Here is a 26521-nt window from a genome sequence, read left to right on the forward strand (position 1 = left end):
CAAGAGAACCAGTTCCATTGGCAGCCATACATGCCCACGCCATGACACTACCACCACCATGATTCACTGATGAGGTGATATGCTTTGGATCATGAGCAGTTCCTTTCCTTCTCCATACTCTTCTCTTCCCATCACTCTGGTACAAGTTGATCTTGGTCTCATCTGTCCATAGGATGTTGTTCCAGAACTGTGAAGGCTTTTTTAGATGTTGTTTGGCAAACTCTAATCTGGCCTTCCTGTTTTTGAGGCTCACCAATGGTTTACATCTTGTGGTGAACCCTGTGTATTCACTCTGGTGAAGTCTTCTCTTGATTGTTGATTTTGACACACATACACCTACCTCCTGGAAAGTGTTCTTGATCTGGCCAACTGTTGTGAAGGGTGTTTTCTTCACCAGGGAAAGAATTCTTCGGTCATCCACCACAGTTGTTTTCCGTGGTCTTCCGGGTCTTTTGGTGTTGCTGAGCTCACCGGTGCATTCTTTCTTTTTAAGGATGTTCCAAACAGCTGATTTGGCCACACCTAATGTTTTTGCTATCTCTCTGATGGGTTTGTTTTGTTTTTTTCAACCTAACGATGGCTTGCTTCACTGATAGTGACAGCTCTTTGGATCTCATATTGAGAGTTAACAGCAACAGATTCCAAATGCAAATAGCACACTTGAAATTAACTCTTGACCTTTTATCTGTTCCTTGTAAATGGGATAATGAGGGAATAACACACACCTGGCCATGGAACAGCTGAGCAGCCAATTGTCCCATTACTTTTGGTCCCTTAAAAAGTGGGAGGCACATATACAAACTGTTGTAATTCCTACACAGTTCACCTGATTTAGAAGTAAATACCCTCAAATTAAAGCTGGAAGTCTGCAGTTAAAGCACATCTTGTTCATTTCATTTCAAATCCATTGTGGTGTATAGAGCCAAAAAGATTAGAATTGTGTCCCAATATTTATGGACCTGACTGTATATGTATGTGTATATATATATATATATATATATATATATATATATATATATATATATATATATATATATATATATATATATATATATTACACACACACACACACACACACACACACACACGGCTGTTATATTGCAGACATTTGCTAAAATCATATAAGTTCATTTTTTTCCTCATTAATGTACACACAGCACCCCATATCGACAGAAAAACACAGAATTGTTGACATTTTTGCAGATTTATTAAAAAAGAAAAACTGAAATATCACATGGTCTTAAGTATTCAGACCCTTTGCTCAGTATTTAGTCGAAGCAACCTTTTGATCTAATACAGCCGTGAGTCTTTTTGGGAAAGATACAAGTTTTTCACACCTGGATTTTGGGGGTCCTCTGCCATTCCTCTTTGCAGATCCTCTCCAGTTCTGTCAGGTTGGATGGTAAACATTGGTGGACAGCCATTTTTAGGTCTCTCCAGAGATGCTCAATTGGGTTTAAGTCAGGGCTCTGGCTGGGCCATTCAAGAACAGTCACGGAGTTGTTGTGAAGCCACTCCTTCGTTATTTTAGCTGTGTGCTTAGGGTCATTGTCTTGTTGGAAGGTAAACCTTCGGCCCAGTCTGAAGTCCTGTGCACTCTGGAGAAGGTTTTTGTCCAGGATATCCCTGTACTTGGCCACATTCATCTTTCCCTCGATTGCAACCAGTCGTCCTGTCCCTGCAGCTGAAAAACACCCCCACAGCATGATGCTGCCACCACCATGTTTTACTGTTGGGACTGTATTGGACAGGTGATGAGCAGTGCCTGGTTTTCTCCACACATACCGCTTAGAATTAAGGCCAAAAAGTTCTATCTTGGTCTCATCAGATCAAAGAATCTTATTTCTCACCATCTTGGAGTCCTTCAGTTGTTTTTTAGCAAACTCCATGTGAGCTTTCATGTGTCTCGCACTGAGGAGAGGCATCCCTCGGGCTACTCTGCCATAAAGCCCTGACTGGTGGATGGCTGCAGTGATGGTTGACTTTCTCCCATCTCCCGACTGTATCTCTGGAGCTCAGCCACAGTGGTATTTGGTTCTTCTTTACCTCTCTCAAAAAGGCTCTTCTCCCCTGATAGCTCAGTTCGGCCGGGCGGCCAGCTCTAGGAAGAGTTCTGGTCGTCCCAAACGTCTTCCATTTAAGGATTATGGAGGCCACTGTGCTCTTAGGAACCTTAAGTGCAGCAGAAATTTTTTTGTAACCTTGGCCAGATCTGTGCCTTGCCACAATTCTGTCTCTGAGCTCTTCAGGCAGTCCTCTGACATGCACTGTGAGCTGTAAGGTCTTATATAGGCAGGTGTGTGGCTTTCCTAATCAAGTCCAATCAGTATAATCAAACACAGCTGGACTCAAATGAAGGTGTAGAACCATCTCAAGGATGATCAGAAGAAATGGACAGCATCTGAGTTAAATATGAGTGTCACAGCAAAGGGTCTGAATACTTAGGACCATGTGATATTTCAGTTTTTCTTTTTTAATAAATCTTCACAAATGTCAACAATTCTGTGTTTTTCTGTCAATATGGGGTGCTGTGTGTACATTAATGAGGAAAAAAATGAACCTAAATGATTTTAGCAAATGACTGCAATATAACAAAGAGTGAAAAATTTAAGGGGGTCTGAATACTTTCTGTCCCCACTGTATATTTGAGGGTTCTAAGTAATTTTTCTAGCAAAAAAATACGGATTTTAACTTGTAAGCAACAAATTTCAGAAATTGGCTTAGGTATGAAAGGGGTAAATTCCCTTTCACTGAAAGTTTTTTTTTTTTTCCCCCTATGCTAGGGCCACCAGTACGGTATCTGTACATTGCTATCATATCATCTCTCAGGTGTCCCCTCTCCAGAGAGAATAAGTTCAATGTTTGTAGTCTTTCCCAATTGCTGACATCCTCTAGTCCCTTTATTAGCTTTAGCCCTTCTCTGGATTCTCTCCAGTTCCAGCACATCCTTCCTGAGGACTGGTGCCCAGAACTGGACAGCATACTCAAGATGCGGCCGGACCAAAGTCTTGTAGAGTGGGAAAATTATCATTTTATATCAGGAGTGAATCCCCTTTTTAATGCATGCCAATATACTGTTAGCTTTGCTTGCAGCAGATTGGCATTGCATGCCATTGCTGAGCCTGGAATCTACTAGGACCCCCAGGTCCTCCTTTATCCTATATTCCCCCAGAGGTTCCCCCCTAGCAAGTAACCTGCTTTCCTTTTTTTTTAGCACCCAAGTGCATTACTTTACATTTTTCTACATGTAAACCTCACTTGCCATGTAGATGCCCACCCTATTTTTTTTTTTAGGTGTTCTTGTAAGGTTTCCACATATTGCGCTGAAGTTATTGCCCTGCTTGGTATCATCCGCAAATATTCAGATTGAGCCGCTTATCCCATCCTCTATCGTTTATGAATAAATTAAACAGAATTGGTCTCAGGACAGATCCTTGGGTGACCCCACTTACCACACCGGACCATTCTGAGTACTCGCTATTTATCATCCCTTTGGACCCGCCCCTGAAGCCAGTTTTCAATCCAGGTACTCGCCCTATGGTCCATGCCGACAGACCTCATTTTCTAAAGTAAACGTTTGTGGGGAACTGTATCAAATGCCTTTGCAAAATCCAGCTACACCACATCCACGGGCATACCTTTATCTAGATGGCAACTCACTTCTTCATAGAACATTAATAGATTGGTCTGGCAAGAATGATTCTAAATGAATCCATGTTGATTACCACTAATGATACCGTTTTCATTACTAAAATCTTGGATATAGTCCCTTATCCCCCCATTAGTTTACATACTATCGATGTTAGGCTGACTGGTGGTTGCTTCCAGGGATATATCTTGACCCTTTTTTAAGTATTGGTACCACGTTGGCTTTTCTCCAATCAGCTGGTACCATTCCAGTCAGTAAATTGTCCAATAAAATTGGGAAATAGCTCTCACCTGGCTGAGTTCCTTAAGGACCCGTTGGTGTAAGCCATCTGGTTCTGGTGACTTATTTATGTAACGTTTCTTCAAGTCTATTTCTGATAGTGTCTTCTGTTAGCCATGAGGGTGCATTTTGTGACATTTTATTAACATTACAGTCTTGGTTACTATATCCCCCCCATTTTCTTTGTGAAAACTGAGGAGAAGAATGCATTTAAAACCTTTTGCCTTCTCTTTGTCTTTTGTAACCAAATTTCCTTCATTATCCTTACGGGGCTAATATGTTCTGGCCTCTTACTGTTTATATATTTAAAGAATTTCTTGTTTTTTTTTTTCACTCTCCTCCGCTATGTGCCTTTCGTGGTCTATTTTAGCAGCCCTGATTTGACTCTTACATTTCTTATTGCATTCTTTGTATTTTTGAAATGCTGACAATGACTCCTCAGCCTTGTATTTTTTAAATGCCTTTTTCTTTTGCTTTTATATGCATTTTTACATTAGAGTTTAGCCACCCAGCATTAATTATAGCTCTTTTAAACTTATTTCCCATTGGAATGCACTGGCCAATACCTTTTTATTTTGTATGCTCTTAAAGCACTCCCATTTTTCCTGCGTGTTCTTTGTCCCTAGGATTTTATCCCATTTAATATCATTTAGCAGTACTTTTGCAATAAATGTGCCCACACAAAATCAAAAAGGACCTTATCCAATGGTACTTTATTGAAAAAGTAAAAAGGTATCACAGGACACCAACAGTCGACCAAGGGGTGAACTAGGAGCATAAAAAAGGCATTTTTTACATCTGTCCATGTATAAAACAGTTATTGTATCCAAAAAAAACACCTCATACTCATGATGGACCTTTATTTGTTACAGGCCCTTCATATCCACATCCAAACTTCCTTCCTGAAATCTGTGAAAGGTACCTTCCTACAAATAATATAGACTCGTTTACTAACCGCCTAAACCAATGGACACTATTCTGTACTCCTACTCCTGGACCTTTCTGCTGCCTTTGATATGGTTGACCACCCCCTTCTCCTCAAAAGACTCCACACCTTTGCTCTGTGACAACTCTTTGCTGGTTCTCATCCTACTTATCCAACCACACCTTTAGCATTGCTTACTTAATTCTATTTTCTCCTCTCCTCTTTTTCTCTGTCGGGGTCCTCCAAGGTTCTATTCTTGGACCTCTACTATTCTCGATCTACACCTACTCCCTGGGTCAGCTTCCAGTACTGTCTCTACACTAACGACACCCAAATGTATCTCTCGACCCCTCAGCTCACTCCTTCAGTTTCCTCATGTATCACTAATAAAATCACTAAGTCACACCACTTCCTCTAACTCAATCTATCCAAAACTGAGCTCATAATTTTTCCTCCCCCGCGTGCTCCTTCCCCTGATCTCTCTATCAAGATCGATAGCACAACTATCGGCCCATCCAGGTTCTAGGTGTAATCCTGGGCTCTGAACTATCCTTTCGGCCCCATGTCCAATCACTGTCGAAATCTTGCCGCCCCAACATCTCCAAAATATGCCCCTTTCTAACTAATGACGCCACAAAGCTCCTAGTTCACTCCATGGTCATCTCTCGCCTCGACTACTGTAACTCTTTTCTCATTGGCTTACATTTAAATAGGCTATTCCACCCCTTCAGTCCAACATGAATGCTGCTGCCAGGCTTATCCACCTTACCAACCGCTCAGTGTCTGCTACTCCTCTCTGCCAATCCCTCCATTGCCTGCCACCCACCCAATTAATTAAATTCAAAATACTAACAATAAGGGCTTGTTCACACTAGACTAAATTTCTGATGCTCAACACATGCTCCTATGTAGGGCGTTCATATGGGCGTCAGACAGGCATCAATGAGCTTTAGAAGGGTGGCATTTTACAAGTGTTAAAAATGCTCCCTAAATGCCCTATGCGCGGTTTCCTAGCGTTTGATGAGCATTAGGGCGAGTTAAAACTGCTCCACAATGGAAAGTGACAAAAATAAATAAATTTTAACGTCCCCCAACCTGCCAGTGCGTTTACGGAGCATTACCATAGACTTGAATGAGAGGCGTCGAAAGGCTTCAAACACCTCCTGACTCGACATGAGGCTTAAACTTTTAAGCAACGTGACGCTAACGATTAGTGTGAACAGCACAATGTGCTGTCTATTATATCTTGTGTATAGGCGTTTGACAGGCGTTTTTAACGCCTGTTAAACACCTGCTCTTAATGCCAGTGTGAACTGAGCCTTACAAAGCCATCCACAGCTTGGCCCCCAGTTACATCACTAACCTTGTCTCAAAATATAAACCTAATCATTCTTTTTGTTTCTCCCAAGACCTCCTGCTCTCTAGCTCCCTCATGACCCCCTCTTATGCTCACTTCCAGGCCTTTTCCCAAGCCTCTCCCATCCTATGGAACTCCCTACCCCAATCTGTCCAATTATCTCCTACTCTGCTTTTAGATGATCCCTGAAAACCCTCCTCTTCAGAGAAAGCCTATTCTGCTCCCGCCTAACAACTGTACTTTTATTTTCTCCATCAGCTCATCCCTCACAGCTATTACCTTTTGTATCACTTGACCCTCCCTCCTAGACTGTAAGCTCTTAACAAGCAGGGCCCTCTGATTTCTTGAATTGTTTTGTAACTTTAAAGTGTTGCGCAAGCTGTTGGCGCTATATAAATCCTGTATGGTAATAAACCCCCAAGATTTAAACATTCTGTCTTGTGACTACATAAAAACAATGATGGTATTACACTACCAGATAACTCTTAGAAGGAAACGCCTGTCACCTTACCAGAATGATTGACTGGTGCCAACATGGTTCTCTAAGACAATGGGTCTCCGTAGAACAGGAGATGTTTAGAATTCCTCTGGCAACCCTACCCTGGTGCCCCCAAAATATTCCACCCTAGCTCAAAGCCCACCCTAACATTGGTACAACTTAGGCCATATGCCAAAGACTCTTTTTTTGGCATGAAAAACATATCCATTTCTCCATTCCCCCTCTTTCCCATTCTAGAAAACCAGCAATTGCTTCATGGATGGGATCCTCAAAATTTCATAAGCTGTTTGTTAATCAACAATAGCCTTCTCTGGAACAAATGTCAACAGACTCCAGACTAAGATCTGGGATCCTGGTGGACAGCCTAGCTCTCAGAAAGCTCTCAGGCCCCTTTCCAAACTGTGAAGATTCATGCACCCTCTCCCTGCATTTGAAAACTAGAACTACTTAGACATAGTCTTCTTAATGCACTATTTTCAAATGCAATATTACATGCCAACAAGCTTAAACAAGTTGGAGAGATTTAAAAATGCAACTGTCAAAAGAGCAAAAGGACAGAATACTTTATCATGCACATAATACCTCCATCTGTACTATGGGTTCAAAATCCTTACCCAGTAGTACAGAAGGCCAAAAATCTTTCACCATATGTTTCCAACCTCCCTTGACACTTGGAGGTGTGGTCAAGCCAAAGAAGATCTACTCTACACCTTGGTCTCTTCTGAAATTAAGTCGCACAGAAATTGACTGACTTTACTGTCCCCCGACCCAGTCTTTTTCCCTCATACACCCAACCTACAAAAAAATCTGTCCTCATTCACATGATCAACGTGACCAGAAGCTGCATACCTGAACTAAGGAAGCAAACTAGTACCCCACTGATCTCGCTGTGAATGGTCAAAACATTAAATTCTTTGGGACTGCATACAGTGTTTTGAAGGACTTGAATCTATTGGACCAATTTGTTTTTAACAGAAAACGTTTTATTAAAGGGTTTGTCCAATAAAATACAGCTCACGGTAGTACAAGAGATATTAGTAGTGAAAATTCATACAGTACAATTCTCGTACGCTGTACTAATCTATCCCAACATGCAAATCATTACAGAACAAGTGGAGTCACTTAGCAGGACAGCAATCATCTGTAGTCACATAGGCTAATACACAGAAGTAAGCCCTGGTCAGTAGGAGGGGTGAAACGCATAGGCTGAAGGAGACACCCCCTACCCCCCTCGAGGCCAGGAGACCTGCTGAAATGCACGCCTGTGTGTGACCCCCCGTGTGGATTCTTTGGACATCCTGCCTAATAGATAAGCTGTGGATCACAGCCAGCGTATGGGCAGGTTTGTTTTGGATGCCACACTAGCAGCTTCATATTAAAAGAAGAGGATATATTTTTTGTGTATTGACCAAAGTGGTGAGACAAATACCTGCACACCTAGTCGTTCTAACTTTGCTTGATTCAGCTGTTGCATGTGTCCTACAAGCCTGTACAGGGTGGAGGTATTCATGTTACAAGCAATCAGCCGGCATTGGTGCTCAGACAGTGGAACCTCAGAGATGTACAGATCTTGGTGGCTGATATTATATGTGGCCCGGAGCATCGACCGGTATTTAATTACCACATAAACCCACCTTTGAGGACACAGTGCTATCTCTGGGTAGCTGGACTTGGCTCATTTTTCATACAGACTGCATCCAGGATTACTAGTATGGACTATGCAAATGAGTCTCTCTTTGGCCGATATTACTAGCATGATAACCCGCTACCATCCAATGTGTCTTACAGACTCCACAGTCTAGCCGAAGGTCAATCGGCTGCTACATACCCTGGTGGTGTCAGCAATTGTGCATGGCAGGCTGGACCTGACAGACGAGATAGGAGATGATCTGTGAGACTAGACGGATTGTGTGTTAGGTACTAGAGGACAAACTAGATGCATGTGGCTCATTGATATACTATATGTGGCCCCTAGTCCTGACAATCTATTTGACAGTTTGGGGGACCCATCTGCTATATGTTCATGGTCTCTGAAGTGACTGTGACCTTAGAAGCAGAAGGCAATGCAGATGACGTGAGACTTTTCGAGTTGGCCAGCTGCAAGTGGTTCTTGGCCGCCGTAAGCATTACTTCTGTGGCAGCAGTATAAAGTATATCAAAAAAGTTAATGTACTGTGTTAGCAAAGAATAAATACACAGGTAGAGATGACAAAGTGTTGTGAAAGCTGTCCATACATGTATTTCTTTCGTTTAGCCTAAAAGCTGAACAAAAGACGTTTAACAGATTCCTCCACTCATTTTAAACCGTGCGGATGAACAAATCTGCCACTGCAGCTATTGTTTTCTGAAAGCTGCCACCACCTGCTTTCAGAATGCCTGAACAATACCAGTATCTAAATGGATACAGGTGCTGTTTGGCTGCCAATTTTCAATCTGGCTCTTTTGACTTTCAGTTAAAGGATGTTGAATAGAGTGCTGCCGACAGAGTGGCATACTAATGATTAAGAACTAAACAAAATTCTCTATTTGGCAAGCTTAAAGTGTAACTCCACTTTGGTGGAGAAAAATAAAAACCCTCTGGGTGATAAGTGCACATTGCAAAAAAATTAAAAAACGTTGTGGAGTCTGGTTTTTATTTATTTTTTGCTCTGAAGAAAAAGCAGTTTTTTTTTTTGTTTTTTTGTTTTTTTCTGCAGACTAATTCTAAATTAAAGGGTTTGGTTCATTATAACTTCCTGGTGTACTGCTAGGCCTCATGCACACTGGGGCTTTTGTAAACGCACACAGTGCCTAAAATTTTACTTGTAGCCTAGTTCAGACAGCTGGAAAAATTAGTGAGCCAATCGCACAATGAGCAAAAGGAGTCTCTAGGGGCGTTCTGTACACCAACAGTGTACAGAAAGCTTCCAGGTTGCCATATTGCAATGGATTTTACAGAAAATTACAATGGCTGCGGAAGGGGTACATTTTAATAACATTAAATTGCAATATGGTTTGTGTACCAATAATACCATTCACTACCATGACTACCAATGCGGGGGGAGGGTTAACTTTCACCGCCATGTCCACCAGTGCAGGAAGGGGACGATGGAGAGGTTACATTTCTTTGCCATGACCACCAATGTGGGGGAGGTGAGGGGTAACTTTCACTGTCACTGACGACCAATGCAGGGGTATTATTGCGTTCACTGACACCAAGAGGTTATTATTGCAGGCTTCGGGAGTTATTTTTTGTGTTCTCTGGCACCAATGTTTGGGGTTAATTTTGGGGTTGTTATTGCACTCACTGACACCAATGCTGGGGATTATTTTTCTCCAACCTCAGTGTGCATTGTGATAAGCTGCAATAAATGCAGCAGTGTGGAAATTTGTAGGCATTGAGGTGCAAAAATGCTCTGCTATCGTGCAGCCCTTTGGAATTGTGGGGGCTGCACTTGAGGCTCTTTATAATTTTTAAGTTGACCTTCAATGGTTTAAGATAAACTTCTGGGACGCATCTTATTTTATTGCTTCCCTTTTTAGCTCTCATTGCTCTGTCCACCAAGGCATTAAAGGAGTGGGGGGGGGGATTTTGGGGGATTAACGTTTTCTGTCATGACCACTAATACAAAGGGGATGGTGGGTTAATGCCCACTGTCACTGACCACTAATGCAGGGAGGTTACATTTTACTGACTACCAGTGCAAGGGGTATAGAGGGGTTAGTCATACGTACACTAGTGCTGGTGGTTAATATTGTGCCCGGTTAGACTAATGGTTATTATTGCCACCACTGACACCAATGCTGGGGGTTAGTATTGCAGTCACCGATCCTAATGCTGGAAGCTCTTATTGCGTACACTGACACCAATGTTGGGGGTTATTATTGACTTCACTGACACCAATGTATGGAGTTGTTATTGCGTCCACTGACACCAGTCTTGGGGGTTAATATTGAGCCCTTTGACACCAACATTGGGGGTTATGTTTGCATTCCACGACATCAATGCTGGGAGTTGTTATTGCGTCCACTGACTTAAATGCTGGGAGTTACTGTTGTGTCCGCAGATTGGTGTTTTATTTGTTGACATGTTAAATCAATTGCCTTTGTCTTTTTAACAATCTGTGTCACATAAAAATAGTGGTCACAATGTTTTAATTTTAAATTCTTCTGTTTCTGTTCTTTAATCCAGTATTCCTTGTGTAATGAGCCTCTGATTGAACTTTCTAACCCTGGGGCAAGTGGGTCTGTATTTTATGTCACAAGTGATGATGAATTCATTATCAAGACAGTTATGCACAAAGAGGCTGAATTCCTTCAGAAACTGCTTCCTGGATATTACATGGTATGACCTGTATGTGACTTTTTTTTAACATGTCTTGTAATTCTGTCTCTGATCTGAATCTCTTCTATTCCTCTTACTGTAGATACAATGCCTTCTTGTCTGCTTTACCAAGTACCTTTTTATATATGAATGTGTTTTTACCAAGAACTGGAGTTATTTCCACAGATCCACTAATCAGATTCAAACTTTTTAGGGGAAGTCTGATGCTGATTTGTGTCTTAGGAACCATAACTTTCAATAAAAAAAAAAAGCATGTTGACACATTAAGACCTATATGTTTTGCAGATACATTGGAGTTATAGTTTCTTTACTATACATTTATAACTAAAAGTAGCCTTGTGTTTTCTTCAACCTTTTACAGAACCTTAACCAAAACCCACGTACTCTATTGCCCAAGTTCTATGGCTTGTACTGTGTTCAATCTGGCGGGAAGAATATCCGTGTTGCTGTGATGAATAATATCTTACCACGGGTAGTCCATATGCATTCTAAGTATGACCTCAAAGGCTCTACCTATAAAAGACGTGCTTCGAAAAAAGAGAGAGAGAAAAAGTGTCCTACATACAAAGACTTGGATTTCATGCAAGATGCACCTGAAGGATTGCTTCTGGATGCGGATACCTTTAGTGCATTGGTTAAGACCTTACAAAGGGACTGTCTGGTGAGATATTCTTCATGTAAACCCCTATCTCTGGTTCATTAAAAATCCTATTGAGGACACAGAATTTGACATAAAAGTTGCAAGTAACCTAATGGCTTATATGCGTGTATTTATTTACTCCCTACTTTGTCCTTCACCATTTGCACTACAAAGCTAGATAAACAGATCAAATCTAATGATTTTGCATGACTTTTAATCAATAGAGTTGCATGTACCGCATTGTAGGATTTTCAGTAGTAGATATTACAATATTTGCAAGAGCTCCAATTTGTATACAATGAGTACCTCGACTGTGCCCCATAGTGTATTGGAGCTGAATTTATATGAAAAAAGTATTTGCGGGCAATTGGTAATCCTCAACATGAATGTTATTATTTCAGAAGTTTTATATCTTTAGGGATAAACCAGTTTATGAAATGGCAAAATAAGTGGTTAACATGGGATTTCAGGGTTCGCACTCTTCATACATTACTTGCTAATGGGTGGCAATCATGAATAATACATCTTTTGGTATTTGATTACCTTTAACTCTGCCTTTCATAAATAAATTGGATACTTTTATGATACAGAGATGTGCATTCCTGGTTTATGGTTTAATGATGTTGAACTGTGCGTCCCAGCTTTGCCAACGGAACATGGATTAGTTTGCAGTACAAGCACTTAATATTCCACCTCAGAAACCCTGTTTTCTTGTTATGTGGCCAGTACGTATTTATAATTTTATGAAATGAAAGCTGAGACATTCCATATTCCATATAACCCCTCCCACTTCCAGCTAGCCTCACTTTTCTGCTACTGTTCTTAGGTGATGGACTTCTTCTCTATAGTGAGAGAAACGTACCCTCTTATTTTTACATAGTGATTCTTTTATTGAGACCACTACTGCTTTTCACCAGCTTCTGGATTGGTTGACTCATCAAAGTGGAGTTAGCGTATGAAAAGAAGAGGGGGATTTGGGAATTTGGGACTTTAAATGAGGCCATGACTGGGTAGAGCCATGAGCCTCCATCCTTGTCAATTGTGACGAAAAACAAGCACCGCTGCAACAAAGGGCAGCCAGGTGTAAACAAGGAGGGTGGGACTTTAAATGAAGCTCATGATGACAAAATAAACAAAATGGTGGGAGGTAAAAATTGTTTAATAGTGCATGAAAACATGTTTGACATACATAAAATTGCACATACATAGAGATGCACCCGTTGTCTAGGCGCCAATTTCTACACTGGTAAAAACTGATAACATGTTTTACAATCATGTATATTAATGGTAAAATTAAGGGGTCCACCAACGTTCATAAGGGGTATAAATGTTTGAAGAAATAGCAACTGCACGATCAATAGGTCTTAGAATCCTTATCAAGATAAAAATAATATCAACACTTATCATGAAGGGTGTGTAAACTATTCACAATATCTGATAGCTCGACGCGCTTCGTGGCTTCAAACCACTCTTCAGGAGCAGACGTGTGAATTATCTGCAATACAAAATGATTTGCGTAGGTATTCTATATCAAGGTTGGGGGAATATAGGTAAAATTCCCCCCAGAAAACCCAAATAGGGCAAGCAAACTTACGGATGTATATGCACCGGACAGCATGATGTCCAGGCCACCAGAAAGCATTGGTAACGGGAGCCGAGAGGGTGCGTCCAAGGATGGCACCCACCACAGGCAGCGGTCCCAGCAGACCAGGGCTCCCCAGGCTCACCTGGTGTGAATGTCATAAATGTGATAATTATGTGAACTCAAACAATGTGGGGCAATGTGAAAAAGGACCAAATGTAAAAATAAAGTGATAAATTGAATATTATGTGAAAACATAAGTGTGAAGTTGAGGGTGGACTGGTGGGGAAAGTGATGAGTGATATAGTGAGAAGAAGGATGGTGATCAATCAGGAGTGATGTTGGGAGACCATGGCAGAGGATCATCACCAAAATGCCCGATATAAGGGAGGAAAGTTGAAGTGACAAAAAAGAATGTGAAGTGTACCTGGATGGAAGGGAAAGAGAGGACCAGTCCAACCAGGGTTGTAAAGCCAATGTAGCAGAGAGCCCGATGAGTCCTGGAACACGCCAAACTTGCCGCCCGCAAACACGCGCCGCCACGGACCCGCCCCCTACGTCACACCACACGAGTGCAGAGGGGAGGGGAACCCCGGACGTCAATGTCCAGGCAGGGGATTGCCCGGCAGGCAGCGCCGAAACAGCCCCTCCCATCACTCGCGCAGATGGGCAGCATAACACCGGAAAAACTGCATCACGAGGCGCCGCACGTCGATGCGCAGTGACGGCGTAGCTGCCCCCAAGCGCCGTCGATGGGCGGGGGGAGGAGAGCCTCAGTGCGCATAGCGGCTCCCGCACCGAAAGATCGTGGACAGCCTCAGAGCCAAGACTGATGCTTTCGGCTGGCCTGCTGGCCTGGACATCATGCTGTCCAGTGCATATACATCTGTAAGTTTGCTTGTCCTATTTGGGTTTTCTGGGGGGATTTTTACCTATATTCCCCCAACCTTGATATAGAACACCTATGCAAATCATTTTGTATTGCAGATAATGCACACGTCTGCTCCTGAAGAGCGGTTTGAAGCCGCGAAACGCGTCGAGCTATTAGATATTGTGAATAGTTTACACACCCATCATGATATGTGTTTATATTATTTTTATCTTGATTGTGCAGTTGCTATTTCTTCATACATTTATACCCCTTATGAACGTTGGTTGACCCCTTTATTTTACCATTAATGTACATGATTGTAAAACACGTTATCAGTTTTTGCCGGTGTAGAAATTGGCGCCTAGACAACGGGTGCATCTCTATGTATGTGAAATTTTATGTATGTCAAACATGTTTTCATGCAATATTAAACAATTTTTACCTCCCACCATTTTGTTTATTTTGTCATCATGAGCTTCATTTAAAGTCCCACCCTCCTTGTTTACACCTGGCTGCCCTTTGTTGCATCGGTGCTTGTTTTTCGTCACAATTGACAAGAATGGAGGCACATGGCTCTACCCAGTCATGGCCTCATTTAAAGTCCCACCCTCCTTGTTAGTGGAGTTAGCCTCAGGGTGCTTTATAGATCCAGAGCTGAGGTCTGCCAGGCACAGAGCTCAGTCTCTGAAGATTACTGCAGGGGTATGCCCAGGGGCGGACTGACAACACTCAGGGCTCCTGGACCAAATAAAGCAAGGGCCCCTGTCAGGCCCCGGCCCAACATTTTACACAAATGAATAAAAATACAATAGTGTTTTAAGTAAAAAAATAAATAAATAAATAAATATATATATATTCGTGTTGCCACATGAAGAAATATAATAAAATATTTACAAAAATGTGAGGAGTGTACTCACTTTTGTAATATATATATATATATATATATATATATATATATATATATATATATATATATATATATATGTTTACACTTTTCTACAATGTAAAATAGTGATTGTAAAGCTTGTATAACAGTGTAAATTTGCTGTCCCCTCAAAATAACTCAACACACAGCCATTAATGTCTAAACCGCTGGCAACAAAATTGAGTACACATATAAGAGAAAATATCCAAATTGTGCCCAAAGAGTCCATATTTTGTCCACTATTATTTTACAGCACTGCCTTAACTCTCTTAGGCATGCAGTTCACCGGAGCTTCACAGGTTGCCACTGGAGTCCTCTTCGACTCCTCCATGACGACATCACGGAGCTGGTGGATGTTAGAGACCTTGCGCTCCTCCCTCTTCCATTTGAGGATGCCCCACAGATGCTAAATAGGTTTTAGATCTGGAGACATGCTTGGCCAGTCCATCACCTTTATCCTCAGCTTCTTTAGGAAGGCAGTGGTCGTCTTGGAGGTGTGTTTGGGGTCGTTATCATGTTGGACTACTGCCTTGCAGCCCAGTCTCCAAAGGGAGGGGATTATGCTCTGCTTCAGTATGTCACAGTACATGTTGGCATTCATGGTTCCCTCAATAAACTGTAGCTCCCCAGTGCCGGCAGCACTTATGCAGCCCCAGACCATGACACTCCCACCACCATGCTTAACTGTAGGCAAGACACTTGTCTTTGTACTCCTCACCTGGTTGCCGCCAGACACGCTGGACACAAGCTGAACCAAATAAGTTTATCTTGGTCTCATCAGACCACAGGACATGGTTCCAGTAATCCATGTCCTTGGTCTGCTTATCTTCAGCAAACTTTTTGCCGGCCTTCTCGTGCATCATCTTTTAAAAGAAGCTTCCTTCTGGGACGACACCCATGCAGTCCAATTTGGTGTGTGGCGTATGGTCTGAGCACTGACAGGCTGACCATCCCCACCCCTTCAACCTCTGTAGCAATGCTGGCAGCACTCTATTTCCCCAAGACAACCTCTGGATATGATGCTGAGCATGTGCACTCAACTCCTTTTGATCGACCATGGCGAGGCCTGTTCTGAGTGAAACCTGTCCTGTTAAACCGCTGTATGCTCTTGGCCACCGTGCTGCAGCTCAGTTTCAGGGTCTTGGCAATCTTCTTATAGCCTAGGCCAGAGGCGTAACTTGAAGCTTGTGGGCACCGATGCAAAAGTTGACCTGGGCCCTACCCCCCACACCATCCACCGCTTCCACCGTGCGTGCAGATACACCCACCGCAAGCCAGAATACTCAAAGTGTCTTAAGAGTTTTGAGTCCCCAAAGTTCCTCCTTACATCAGAGGACAGGGATCACGGCTGGAGAATCAGAGGACAGGGATCACCCATCATGGTCTCTCGGATAACATTAAAGCTATGAGAGCAGCCCAAGATATACCTAGGAATCTTGAGCAGTTAATCACGTTTGCCATTCTCATGGATTCCAGACTTCCTTTTAGGAGCGCTTGCAGAAGCCTCCTGTACGTTTTGGCTCTGAGCTTTGCAGTGAAGTAAAGCCCATGCAGTTGGGTTTCACACATCTCTCTGCTGAAGAAAAGGCCTTTAGGAGGAGGGAAAGATTGTGCCTTTATGGTGGCCAGGCAGGTCACTTATTGAAGTCTTGTCCTACCTGTCCAGGAGGACACACACACCTGAGGTCCCGTAGGGCAGTGTTTCTAAACCTTTTACAGTGAAGTACCCCTGCAGATCTAAAAAAAATTCCTAAGTACCCCTGTCTCGAGAAAATAATTTCTATTGTTTGGGAGTCATGGTTTCTGTGTGTGTATGTATGTGTTTGTGATGGTTTTTGTTTGTGTGCAAAATCATCATCAAATGCGGCCTCACCAGTGCCCATCAAGACAGCCTCACCATTGCCCATCAAGGCAGCCTCACCATTGCCCATCAAGGCAGCCTCACCATTGCCCATCAAGGCAGCCTCACCATTGCCCATCAAGGCAGCCTCACCATTGCCCATCAAGGCAGCCTCACCAGTGCCTATCAATGCAGCCTCACCAGTGCCTATCAATGTAGCCTTACCACTGCAGCCTCACCATTGCCCATCAGTGCAGCCTCACCATTGCCCATCAATGCAGCCTCACCATTGCCCATCAATGCAGCCTCTCCATTGCCCATCAATGCAGCCTCTCCATTGCCCATCAATGCAGCCTCTCCATTGCCCATCGGTTCAGCCTGTTCAGTGCCCATTAGTGCAGCCTATCAGTGTCCATAGAATGCATGAAGGCAAAAAACCTTCAGCCTTTACAACCACTTTAACTGTTTTGGGTGGGGGGTTAATTAATCTACAATGGTATTTGTAATATACAGCATGGAAGGGGTTAATGTATTGCCATTGGTCACTGATGCATAAGTGACCAGTGGCAATTAACCTCTTTGTCTTGCATTACTGGCACCAGTGTCAGTGTTTAACTCCTTCATGCTGCATCATAAAAGGGTTCATTACCACTGCCACTAATGCAGTACAAAGGGGTTAATTAATTGCCACTGGTCACTTGTGTATCAGTGACCAATGGCAATACATTAACCCCTTCCATGCTGCTTATTACAAATACCATTGTAGATTAATTAAAGCCCCCCCACCCCCTTCAAAAAAAAAAAGTTAAGCACTGCAGTAGGAGCACACTGATAAGACACAGCAGTTCAGTGTTATCAATGTTATCAGCCTCTGCTCACTCATTTGTCAATGACAGTGGATGCTCCCAGCGACAGCAATCCTCCTTTTCCATCCCACGCTCCTGGCCTCTGAATGACATCACGCTGGGCGGGGCCTAAGAAGCTCCTGTCGGCGGAGATCACTTTGCCTGACCGGAAAGTGTCTGTGTGGTCAACACCGGCCAGGTGCAGGAGCGCACTCGTACCACTCTGCTAGAACCTTCAGATGCAAGAAACCATGGAGGGCCCCCCTGACCCCCGGACAGGCCCTTTCCTCCAAGCCCGATGGCGGAACACCAAGGCCCGGTCACAAGTGTGTGGCTGCATATAAAGAAACCGATTTCTCCATTTCCCCCTGCTTCTCCTCCTGTCCCTCCCACAGGCATTCAGCGGCTGCAGGAGGAAAATGGAGAGATGGGTTCCTCTATGTCGGTGTTTCTCAATCTTTTTCCAGTCAGGCCACCCTTGAAGTATACCCCTAGGTGAATGGGGCTGCACTGCAACCACCCTGCAACTGTGTGCATTGCATGCAGTTGCAGCATAGTGATGATGCATTTAAGGGGTTAAAACAGGCGGTCAGTAGGCAACATATTGCCTCTTTACTGGCTGTCAAATGCCTCTGAGAAGCGATCTTAGCATGGATCACTTTTCGGAGGAACAGCATTTTTTTGCTGGTACTATGAACAAGCAAAGAGAAAAAAAAATCGGTTGTGATTGTACACATATAGGGGGTAAGGATTAAAGGCGTATATCTAAAATGTGCATACATACATGTAAACACACACACATATATAAAAACACACACACACACATATATATATATATATAAAATGCACATATGCATGCACATATAAAACAGTGGCGGCTGGTGCTCAAAATTTTTAGGGGGGCGCAAGCAAACTGAAAAATTCAGAAAAAAACCCATCAATTGCAGCCACTGTGTCCATCTAATGCCGCCACTGTGCCTATCAAGCTCTGCCACTGTGCCATCAAATGCCGCCACTGTGCCCATCAAATGACGCCACTGTGCTTATCAAATGACGCCACTGTGCCTATCAAGCTCTGCCACTGTGCCCATCAAATGCTGCCACTGTGCCCATCAAATGCTGCCACTGTGCCCATCAAATGCTGCCAGTGTGCCCATCAAATGCTGCCAGTGTGCCATCGAATGCTGCAACTGTGCCCATTAAATGCCTCCAGTGTGCCCATTAAATGCTGCCAGTGTGCCATCAAATGCTGCAACTGTGCCAACAAATATCACCACTGTGCTCATCAAATGCCGCCACTGTGCCGATTAAATGCTGCCAGTGTGCCTATCAAATGCTGCAACTGTGCCATTGAATGCTGCCACTGTGCCCATTAAATGCCAGTGTGCCCATTAAATGTTGCCAGTGTGCCATCAAATCCTACAACTGTGCCATTGAATGCTGCCACTGTGAATCCCACCCCCCCACCCGGCACTTACCCTGTCTCGGTGGGGCAGCAGGTGACGGCCACAAGCAGGGTCCTCCAAGCGTTCTCATGCCGTCCTCATCTCTCGTCCTCTCCTGATAGGCGTCCAATAGCCGCGCCTATTGTTTCAGCCAATCAGGTGATGGGTAACAGACCCGCACACCTGATTGGTGGAGAGGGGGTTCAATGTTAGGAAAGTGAATATTAATTTGTTTTTCTAACACACTTGGGTGGACTGTGAGTGCCAAGCATGGCACTCGCAGTTCACCTATTTTGAAGCCTATTAGAGCCTATGGCTCTAATCAGGTGCTTCAAAAACATCCCCCGCCGCTGTAATTCAGGCACCCGGCGCCCGAAAAGGGGCCGGACACCTAAATATGGGGGTGGCAGAGGTGGCAATGGATAGATTCATGCTATACATGAATCTATCCATTGGTCATAGAGGGAGGGGGTGGCTGAAGAGAGGGGGCGGCGCCTGTGTGCCCTTATGGACGCACCGCCACTGATAAACACATGCATACATACATGCACACTCACATACATACATGCACACTCAAATACATACATACATGCACACTCATAAACATACATACACACTCACATACATACATATACATACATGCACACACACATACACACATATAAACACACATACAGTAGATAGATAGTCTTATAAAAAAATGTCAGACTTTTACCTTAGCTCTTCCTGCCGGGTACTGCACTATAGGGGGAGACAAAGAGCACAGCACTGTACTTTCACTTTGATAAGCTCCCTGCACAATCGGTGCCGATTACAGTTTGGCTGACGAGATTTTCTCAGCCGCCCTTGCCGTTCCTCCTATCGAAGAGTACAGGGGGCCCTCAAGGGCCCCCTGCAGCAAGGGGCCCGGTCGCCATGGCGATCTCAGCGACCCCTATAATTCCGCCACTGGCTCTGCTGCAGGCAGCTCTGCAACTATAAAACTGTGTAGCGGCGGCTGCATACAGCAAGCCACCCCTACATTAATGCAGACATTTTACTCTGCATCCGAGCGGCGATTGCCACCCTGCCCCCAGCACACAGGCAGCGTACCCCGTACCCTTGGTGCATGTACCCCTAGGGGTACGCGTACCACGGGTTGAGAAACCCTGCTGTAGGGAACAGACCTTAGGTGGCGTTTTTGTGTCCCCAGCAATCCTGAAGAATAAGCCTCTAGTTCCGGTTACCCTTTCTTGGTCTGTGTTTTCCATCGATACACATCGATTCTAGGGCTGCAGGCCTGTTCATAAATAGTGCCTTCCTGTCGAAGCACTCGATTCTGCTGCAGCTTCGTGCCACTCCACTTGAGGCTATTGATGCCTAAGGCTGTTTTTTCTATTTTGAACATGTGACCAGCAGCAGAGGAGTAGAAGCTCCTCTTGCTTATGTTTCCCTGCAAACAGGCAGGAAAAGAGCTGGGTCATGTGACACTGTAATCATTTGAAATTAAAATAATTACAGTGCCATCATCCACATACAGAAATAGGGGGGACAATGTAAATGAAAGCGTGTGTGTGTCCTTTTATTAAACTCTCAAGTATTTTCCCGACTATTGAAGTTAAACTAAGCAGTCTGTAATTAGAAGGTAAAGACTTTGATCCCTTTGTTAAATATAGGCATACTACGTTTGCCAATTCAGTGGTACTACGCCAGTCATTAAGTGGAAAAATGAGAATATGGCGCAAAGATGAAGGTAAAGCCCATAGCGTGCAGAAGGTCCCTTGAACACTTGTTGCAGCACCTCAAAAAGACTGAAGTGATCTCTGGGAAAACATAAACAAACAGCAGAGGGCACCAATCTCAAAGTAGTAGATACTGAGCTTTATTAAAGTGGGAGTCCGGCGACCAGTCTTTTTTTTTTTTTTTTTTTTTTTTAGGTCATTGAGACACTTTGCTAATCCCAAAATAATACTCAGTTTGGGTGTAATATTTCCGCCTCTGTTTTCGTACTGAAGAATAACTTTAAAAATGTAATGCTGGCTGTTTCCATCTTGCTTGTGGGCATGTGAAGCCCACAAGCATTGATTTCCTGGATGCGGTGAATGCTGTTCATTCACAGCTTGTTCACACGCATGATCATTGTTCCTGCACTGAATCTTGGGAAGCCTGACACTAAGCTCCCAGGAGACAGTGCGGCGCCGGGGAAAGGCAATAAACACGCCTACTCCCATGGGAGGAGGTCAAGAAAGGTGAGAGGGCAGAGCAGTTGCCGCAGTTGCTTTTACTGTCAGCTAGTGTCCCATGGGAGGAGAGACCGGAAAGTGCCACAATAAAGTACAATATAAAGGTAATTACAGCGATAGAAAAAATTTTCGTGCGGCATTTGAACATCTATACATGTAACTGAAGGGGGTAAGATTAAGTTAAAAATTTAAGTGGAACCCCGCTTTAAATAAAAAGCAAGTGGCAACTCCTATGAATGGTAAATAGAAAAGCACATCTCATCCATCTTGGTGGAATAGTAACAGTTCCTTCTGGACTAGTGACTTGTTCCAAGCCTGGACTTGGAATGTGCCATCAGTAAGGAATGGAGATGCAGGCAGGAAGCGCCGAGAGTCTCTAAGAATTAAAAAAAAATGGCTTAGAAATAACAGACCTCAACTCTTTGAGGATCCCTGGGTGTAAACCATCTGGTCCAGGTGCTTCACTTTCATTATGGCATGAACGAAAATGTTTTTGGACAATATCAATTTTGAGCCATTGTGGATCATGTCAATACTATCCTTATTAAGGACTTGAGCTCCCTATTTTCCTTAGCATAAACAGAGCTGATGAAGGTATTTTAAAAAATTTGCCATCGCTTTGCCTCAGTCACCAGCTCCAAATTACAGCGGGAGCCCAACGTAAACAAGGCAGATTGTCGTTCTGTCAGAAGGGAAGGCATTGATCCTGTGTTTCTGCTAAGCACGAGCACGGATCTTTGCCTTCTTCTAATCAAAGTACCTCCCCCACAGTGAGTAAGCGCAACCTAGGCACACAGTTAACCCTTTTTTCGCCACTGATGTTAACTGCCTCCCCAGCCAGTGTCATTAGTACAATGACGGTGCATATTTTTTTAGCACTGATCACTGTATTCGTTTCACTGGTCCCCAAAAAGTGTCAAAAGTGTCAGTTAGGTTTCCGATTTGTCCACCACAATATTATCAATATAGCCATTACTAGTAAAAGATAAAAATAAAGAAAATAAAAAAGTATTCCATAATTTTTAGACGCTATAACTTTTGCGCAAACCAATCAATATATGCTTATTGGGATTTTTTTAAATCAAAAATATGTAGCAAAATACATATTGGCCTAAATTGATGAATCTAGGTTTTTCACATTTTTTTATTGGGTATGTTTTATAGCAGAAATTTAAAAAATTGTCAGTCTTTTTTTGTTTAGAGCGCAAAAAATAAAAACCGCCAAGGTTATCAAATACCACCAAAGGAAAGCTCTATTTGTGGGGAAAAAAAAGGTACAGTGGTATTTGGGAACAGTGTCGCATGACCGCGCAATTGTCCGTTAAAGTAATAAAGTGCCGTATTGCAAAAAATGGCCTGGTCAGGAAGGGGATAAAACCTTCCAGAGCTCAAGTGGTTCATTACAAATCAAAATCTTGGAGAACACCTCTCAGGCTTTGAAAATGTGCTCTCTGTTAACAGCTAACATTAAATTAAATCATGTTATGGTCACTGCTACTCAGATGTTCTTTTATATGAACAGCAATAAGCCCCGCAATGTTTGAGATTAGTAGATCCAGCGGAGCATCATTTCTAGTTGGGGCTTTTATAAAATGTACCAAAAACTGTATTGTAATAGTTTTATACATTTCCACCCTTTTACTGTTCCAGTAGTGCCATTATTCCAGTTCATTTCGGGGTAGTTAAAATCTCCCATTATTATTACCCTCCCTGCCCTTTCTGTCTGTGCAAGGAGTGGAGTCTCCACCCCTTCATTAATACTGGGTGGCCTATAACAAACTTCAATATCTATCCAATCTCTAAATCTTGATAATGGTCATGATCAATGAACGACTTACTGCAATTTTGCAAGACAAAATGCCAATATTTGAAAAAACCTGGGACCCCTGGATTAAATATCCGAAGGACACCGCCACTAATATGTCCTGTGGCCTACTGAGGCCTGTGCCCTACCTTTCTTTATTTTTCCTCTATTTTCTATATCTCCTTCTCTCTTAGTTCCTCTGATCTATCATAAGGAGTTTTTGTTATGTGAGGAACGCCCTGGGTAATTCTGTTAACTGACGTAATGATTTTGTGGCGTTTTGTCCCCATTAGGGTATACCCTGCACCGAGATGACTCCCCATAGAAATGTTTAATGAACAACTCAGGCAATGTTGTAACTGTTGTAAATCCTTCTGTATTGAAGCACCTGTCTGCATATGTGTACAACTGGCCCCACTTTCTCATTTAATACATTGTTCTCTTTTCTTTTCTTTTTTTGTATGGTATATTTTCGGTTAAAATTATTGGAAACAAAAATATAAACATTGGGGTTGATTTACTAAAGGCAAATAGACTGTGCACTTTGCCTGTACAGTTGCTCCAGAACTTAGTAAATGAGGTAAAGCTTCACTTTACAAAGTATACCCAATCACATGCAAGGAAAATATTTAAAAAAAGAGCAAAGAACAGTCTATTTGCCTTTATAAAATCAAATCTATTTGTTATTTTGCCAGATTTTCCAAGACTTTTTTTTTTTACAAGCATATACTGTACATCATTTGCTGCATGAACCTCCCAATCACTCCAAATATAATACAATGTACATGCATATTACAATGGTCTAATCCCTTGATCAAACATATGTCATATGTCGTTGCAATACTTTACTTTTTCACAAATGTCTTTGGAGATGGCTTTGGAAAAATTGTTTGTAATTAGAAGCAAATCAAATGAGAAGCCATTGGGAGGCACAATAGACACCGTTAAAGCCCTGTGCAAACGGGCAGAATGTCGGGAGACGTTTGCTGCTACTAAAGATACAGGCCAACATTCTGCCCATGTGTAAGTCAGTCTGTCCGACAGAAGCCAGCCAGCCGACCGACTCCCAATCAGCGCTCTCAGCCAATGGCAAAGAGCGCTGATTGGAGTGTTCTGGCTGAGCACTTTCCAACATTGTTTGGTGCAAAGTATCTATATCTTGCTAAAAGACGAGATGAGTTATAAAAATTATGTTTTATATTTTGTTTTTTATTTCATTAGCAAATTCCATTTTAAATTCTTATTTTCCCAGGTTTTAGAGAGCTTCAAGATTATGGATTACAGCCTTCTTTTAGGAGTACACAACATAGAGCAACATGAGAAAACACGGCAAACAGATGGATCCCAGAGTCAGGTTGATGAAAAGAGGCCTGTTGGACAGAAGGCTCTGTATTCCACAGCAATGGAATCCATTCAGGGGGGTGCAGCTCATGGGGAATCCATAGACACAGATGATACGTGAGTAAAATAAATGTTTCTATAGATTCAGATAAAGTACAAGTTAACCCTAACTAAAGGACAATTGGATTGCTAAGGGACAGTGTACACAACTGACTTTTTTTTTAACAGCAGAATAATGTTTTCAACTTTTTTTGTTGCATATCAGCTGCCTCTTTGCAGCCTCTTACTCATACTGCAGCACATAATATCTTTGAGCGGGTTCCCTGATGACGATAACAGTGGACCATGTCTGATCAGTGTGATGGTGTGGTTGTGCAGAGGGAGAGATCGCTGCATCCACATCGCTTGCTTTTTATGTCCAGAGTTCAGATTTAAACTCTTTTAACCTCCACACAGCTTCTCTACGACATAACATTGTGGTTTGACAGTATGCTGAAAGTACGATGTACTTGTTCTAATGAGACATTTGATCAACTCTCAAAAGAAACATTGAAATGGTTTAGAGAGGGCATTTCAAACTTAGATGAAACAGTGGGCCCAGTTGAGAAGGCTACATTTTAAAGGGGGCTGCATCATGTTAACAGAGGGCTTCATCACATAATTCCATAAAAAGATTGTGGCGCTTTGGAACATAACACTTAACATTGTAACTGAAAATATTTCATCCAAGGAACATGGGCAAGAACATAATTATGCAAAAGTGTTACATATCTACTGGAGAACAGGAAGGGTTGATCCATGTAAACAATTAGTTAGAGCAGGCATGTCCAAAGACTGGCCCGCAGTCCGGTTTTGAACGGCCCGCCTCGTTATCTAAACATTTATATCTTTTGTGGCCTTTGACAATCTTCCAGCGCCGGGGCCACAAAAGATATATAGTCTGGCTGCCTCGGAGGGAGGAGGCGGGACGAGCGCCGTGCACACAGGAGGAGTATTTCCTGTTTACACGGCAGCCTCTGTAATAGGAAGTCCTGTTTCCGGCGCTGCCATTGACTGTTCTGTCCATCAAAGGAGGCGGGACTTTTACTTAAAGAGGCCGCTGTGTAAACAGGAGATTCTCCTGTAGGATATCTTTGGCGCTCGTCCTGCCCCCTCCATGTCCCCTCCAAGGCTGCACTGATGGCAATGGTGAGTGAATTCCTGGCAATGGTTGGTGCTGCATTTCTTACAATGGTGAGTGCATTCCTGACAATAATGCGTGCTGCATTTCTTGCAATGATGAGTGCATTCCTGGCAATGATGGGTGCTGCATTTCTTGCAATGGTGAGTGCATTCCTGGCAATGATGGGTGCTGCATTTCTTGCAATGGTGAGTGCATTCCTGGCAATGATGGGTACTGCATTCCTGGCAATGATGGGTACTGCATTCCTGGCAATGGTAGGTGCTGCATTCCTGGCGATTGGGGGTGCTTCATTCATGGCAGTTGGGGGTCTGCAGATGGGCACTGACCCTTATTTTGCTTCACAGTTCTTAAAAATGTAAGTTTTTTTCCTGAAACTTCCCTCTTAAAGTGAAGGTGCGTGTTATACGCCAGTAAATACAGTATATCCCAATAACACACCTGAGCTCATCTCTTTACTCACACACAGCCACAAAGGCAAGAGAATTCTTGTTGGGCAGTGTATTAGTGCTCGAACAAGCACACTTAGACCGAATTTTAATGGTTCAAAGAATGTCAGGCAAAATGGTCGGCCCTCGCGCATGGTCACTTCATCAAATCTGGCCCTCTTTGAAAAAAGTTTGGACAACCCTGAGTTAGAGCCTACTAAGTAGAGCACAAACCTCTAATTGGAACGCCCTATTAACACCATAATGAAAAAAGTGGGTAGTACTCTTGCCTAGCAGAAAAAAGGGTCGCTGGTTCGAATCCCAACCACGACACTACCTGCCTGGAGTTTAAATGTTCTCCCTGT

General features: G+C 43.0%; 1 protein-coding gene across 7 annotated transcripts in view; it reads left to right on the forward strand.

Moving 5' to 3' along the window:
• Positions 1–26521, forward strand: part of PIP5K1C (phosphatidylinositol-4-phosphate 5-kinase type 1 gamma) — a 501728-nt gene that overhangs the window by 153001 nt on the left and 322206 nt on the right. For all 7 annotated transcript variants that reach the window (XM_073594381.1, XM_073594347.1, XM_073594399.1 and 4 more), the window contains 3 exons: positions 10881–11033; positions 11395–11694; positions 24460–24665. In XM_073594381.1, the coding sequence (XP_073450482.1) occupies positions 10881–11033; positions 11395–11694; positions 24460–24665 (659 nt within the window). The remainder of the gene's footprint in view (positions 1–10880; positions 11034–11394; positions 11695–24459; positions 24666–26521) is intronic.

Source organism: Aquarana catesbeiana, linkage group LG01 (genome assembly GCF_042186555.1).
Source record: "Aquarana catesbeiana isolate 2022-GZ linkage group LG01, ASM4218655v1, whole genome shotgun sequence".
Lineage (NCBI taxonomy): Eukaryota > Metazoa > Chordata > Amphibia > Anura > Ranidae > Aquarana > Aquarana catesbeiana.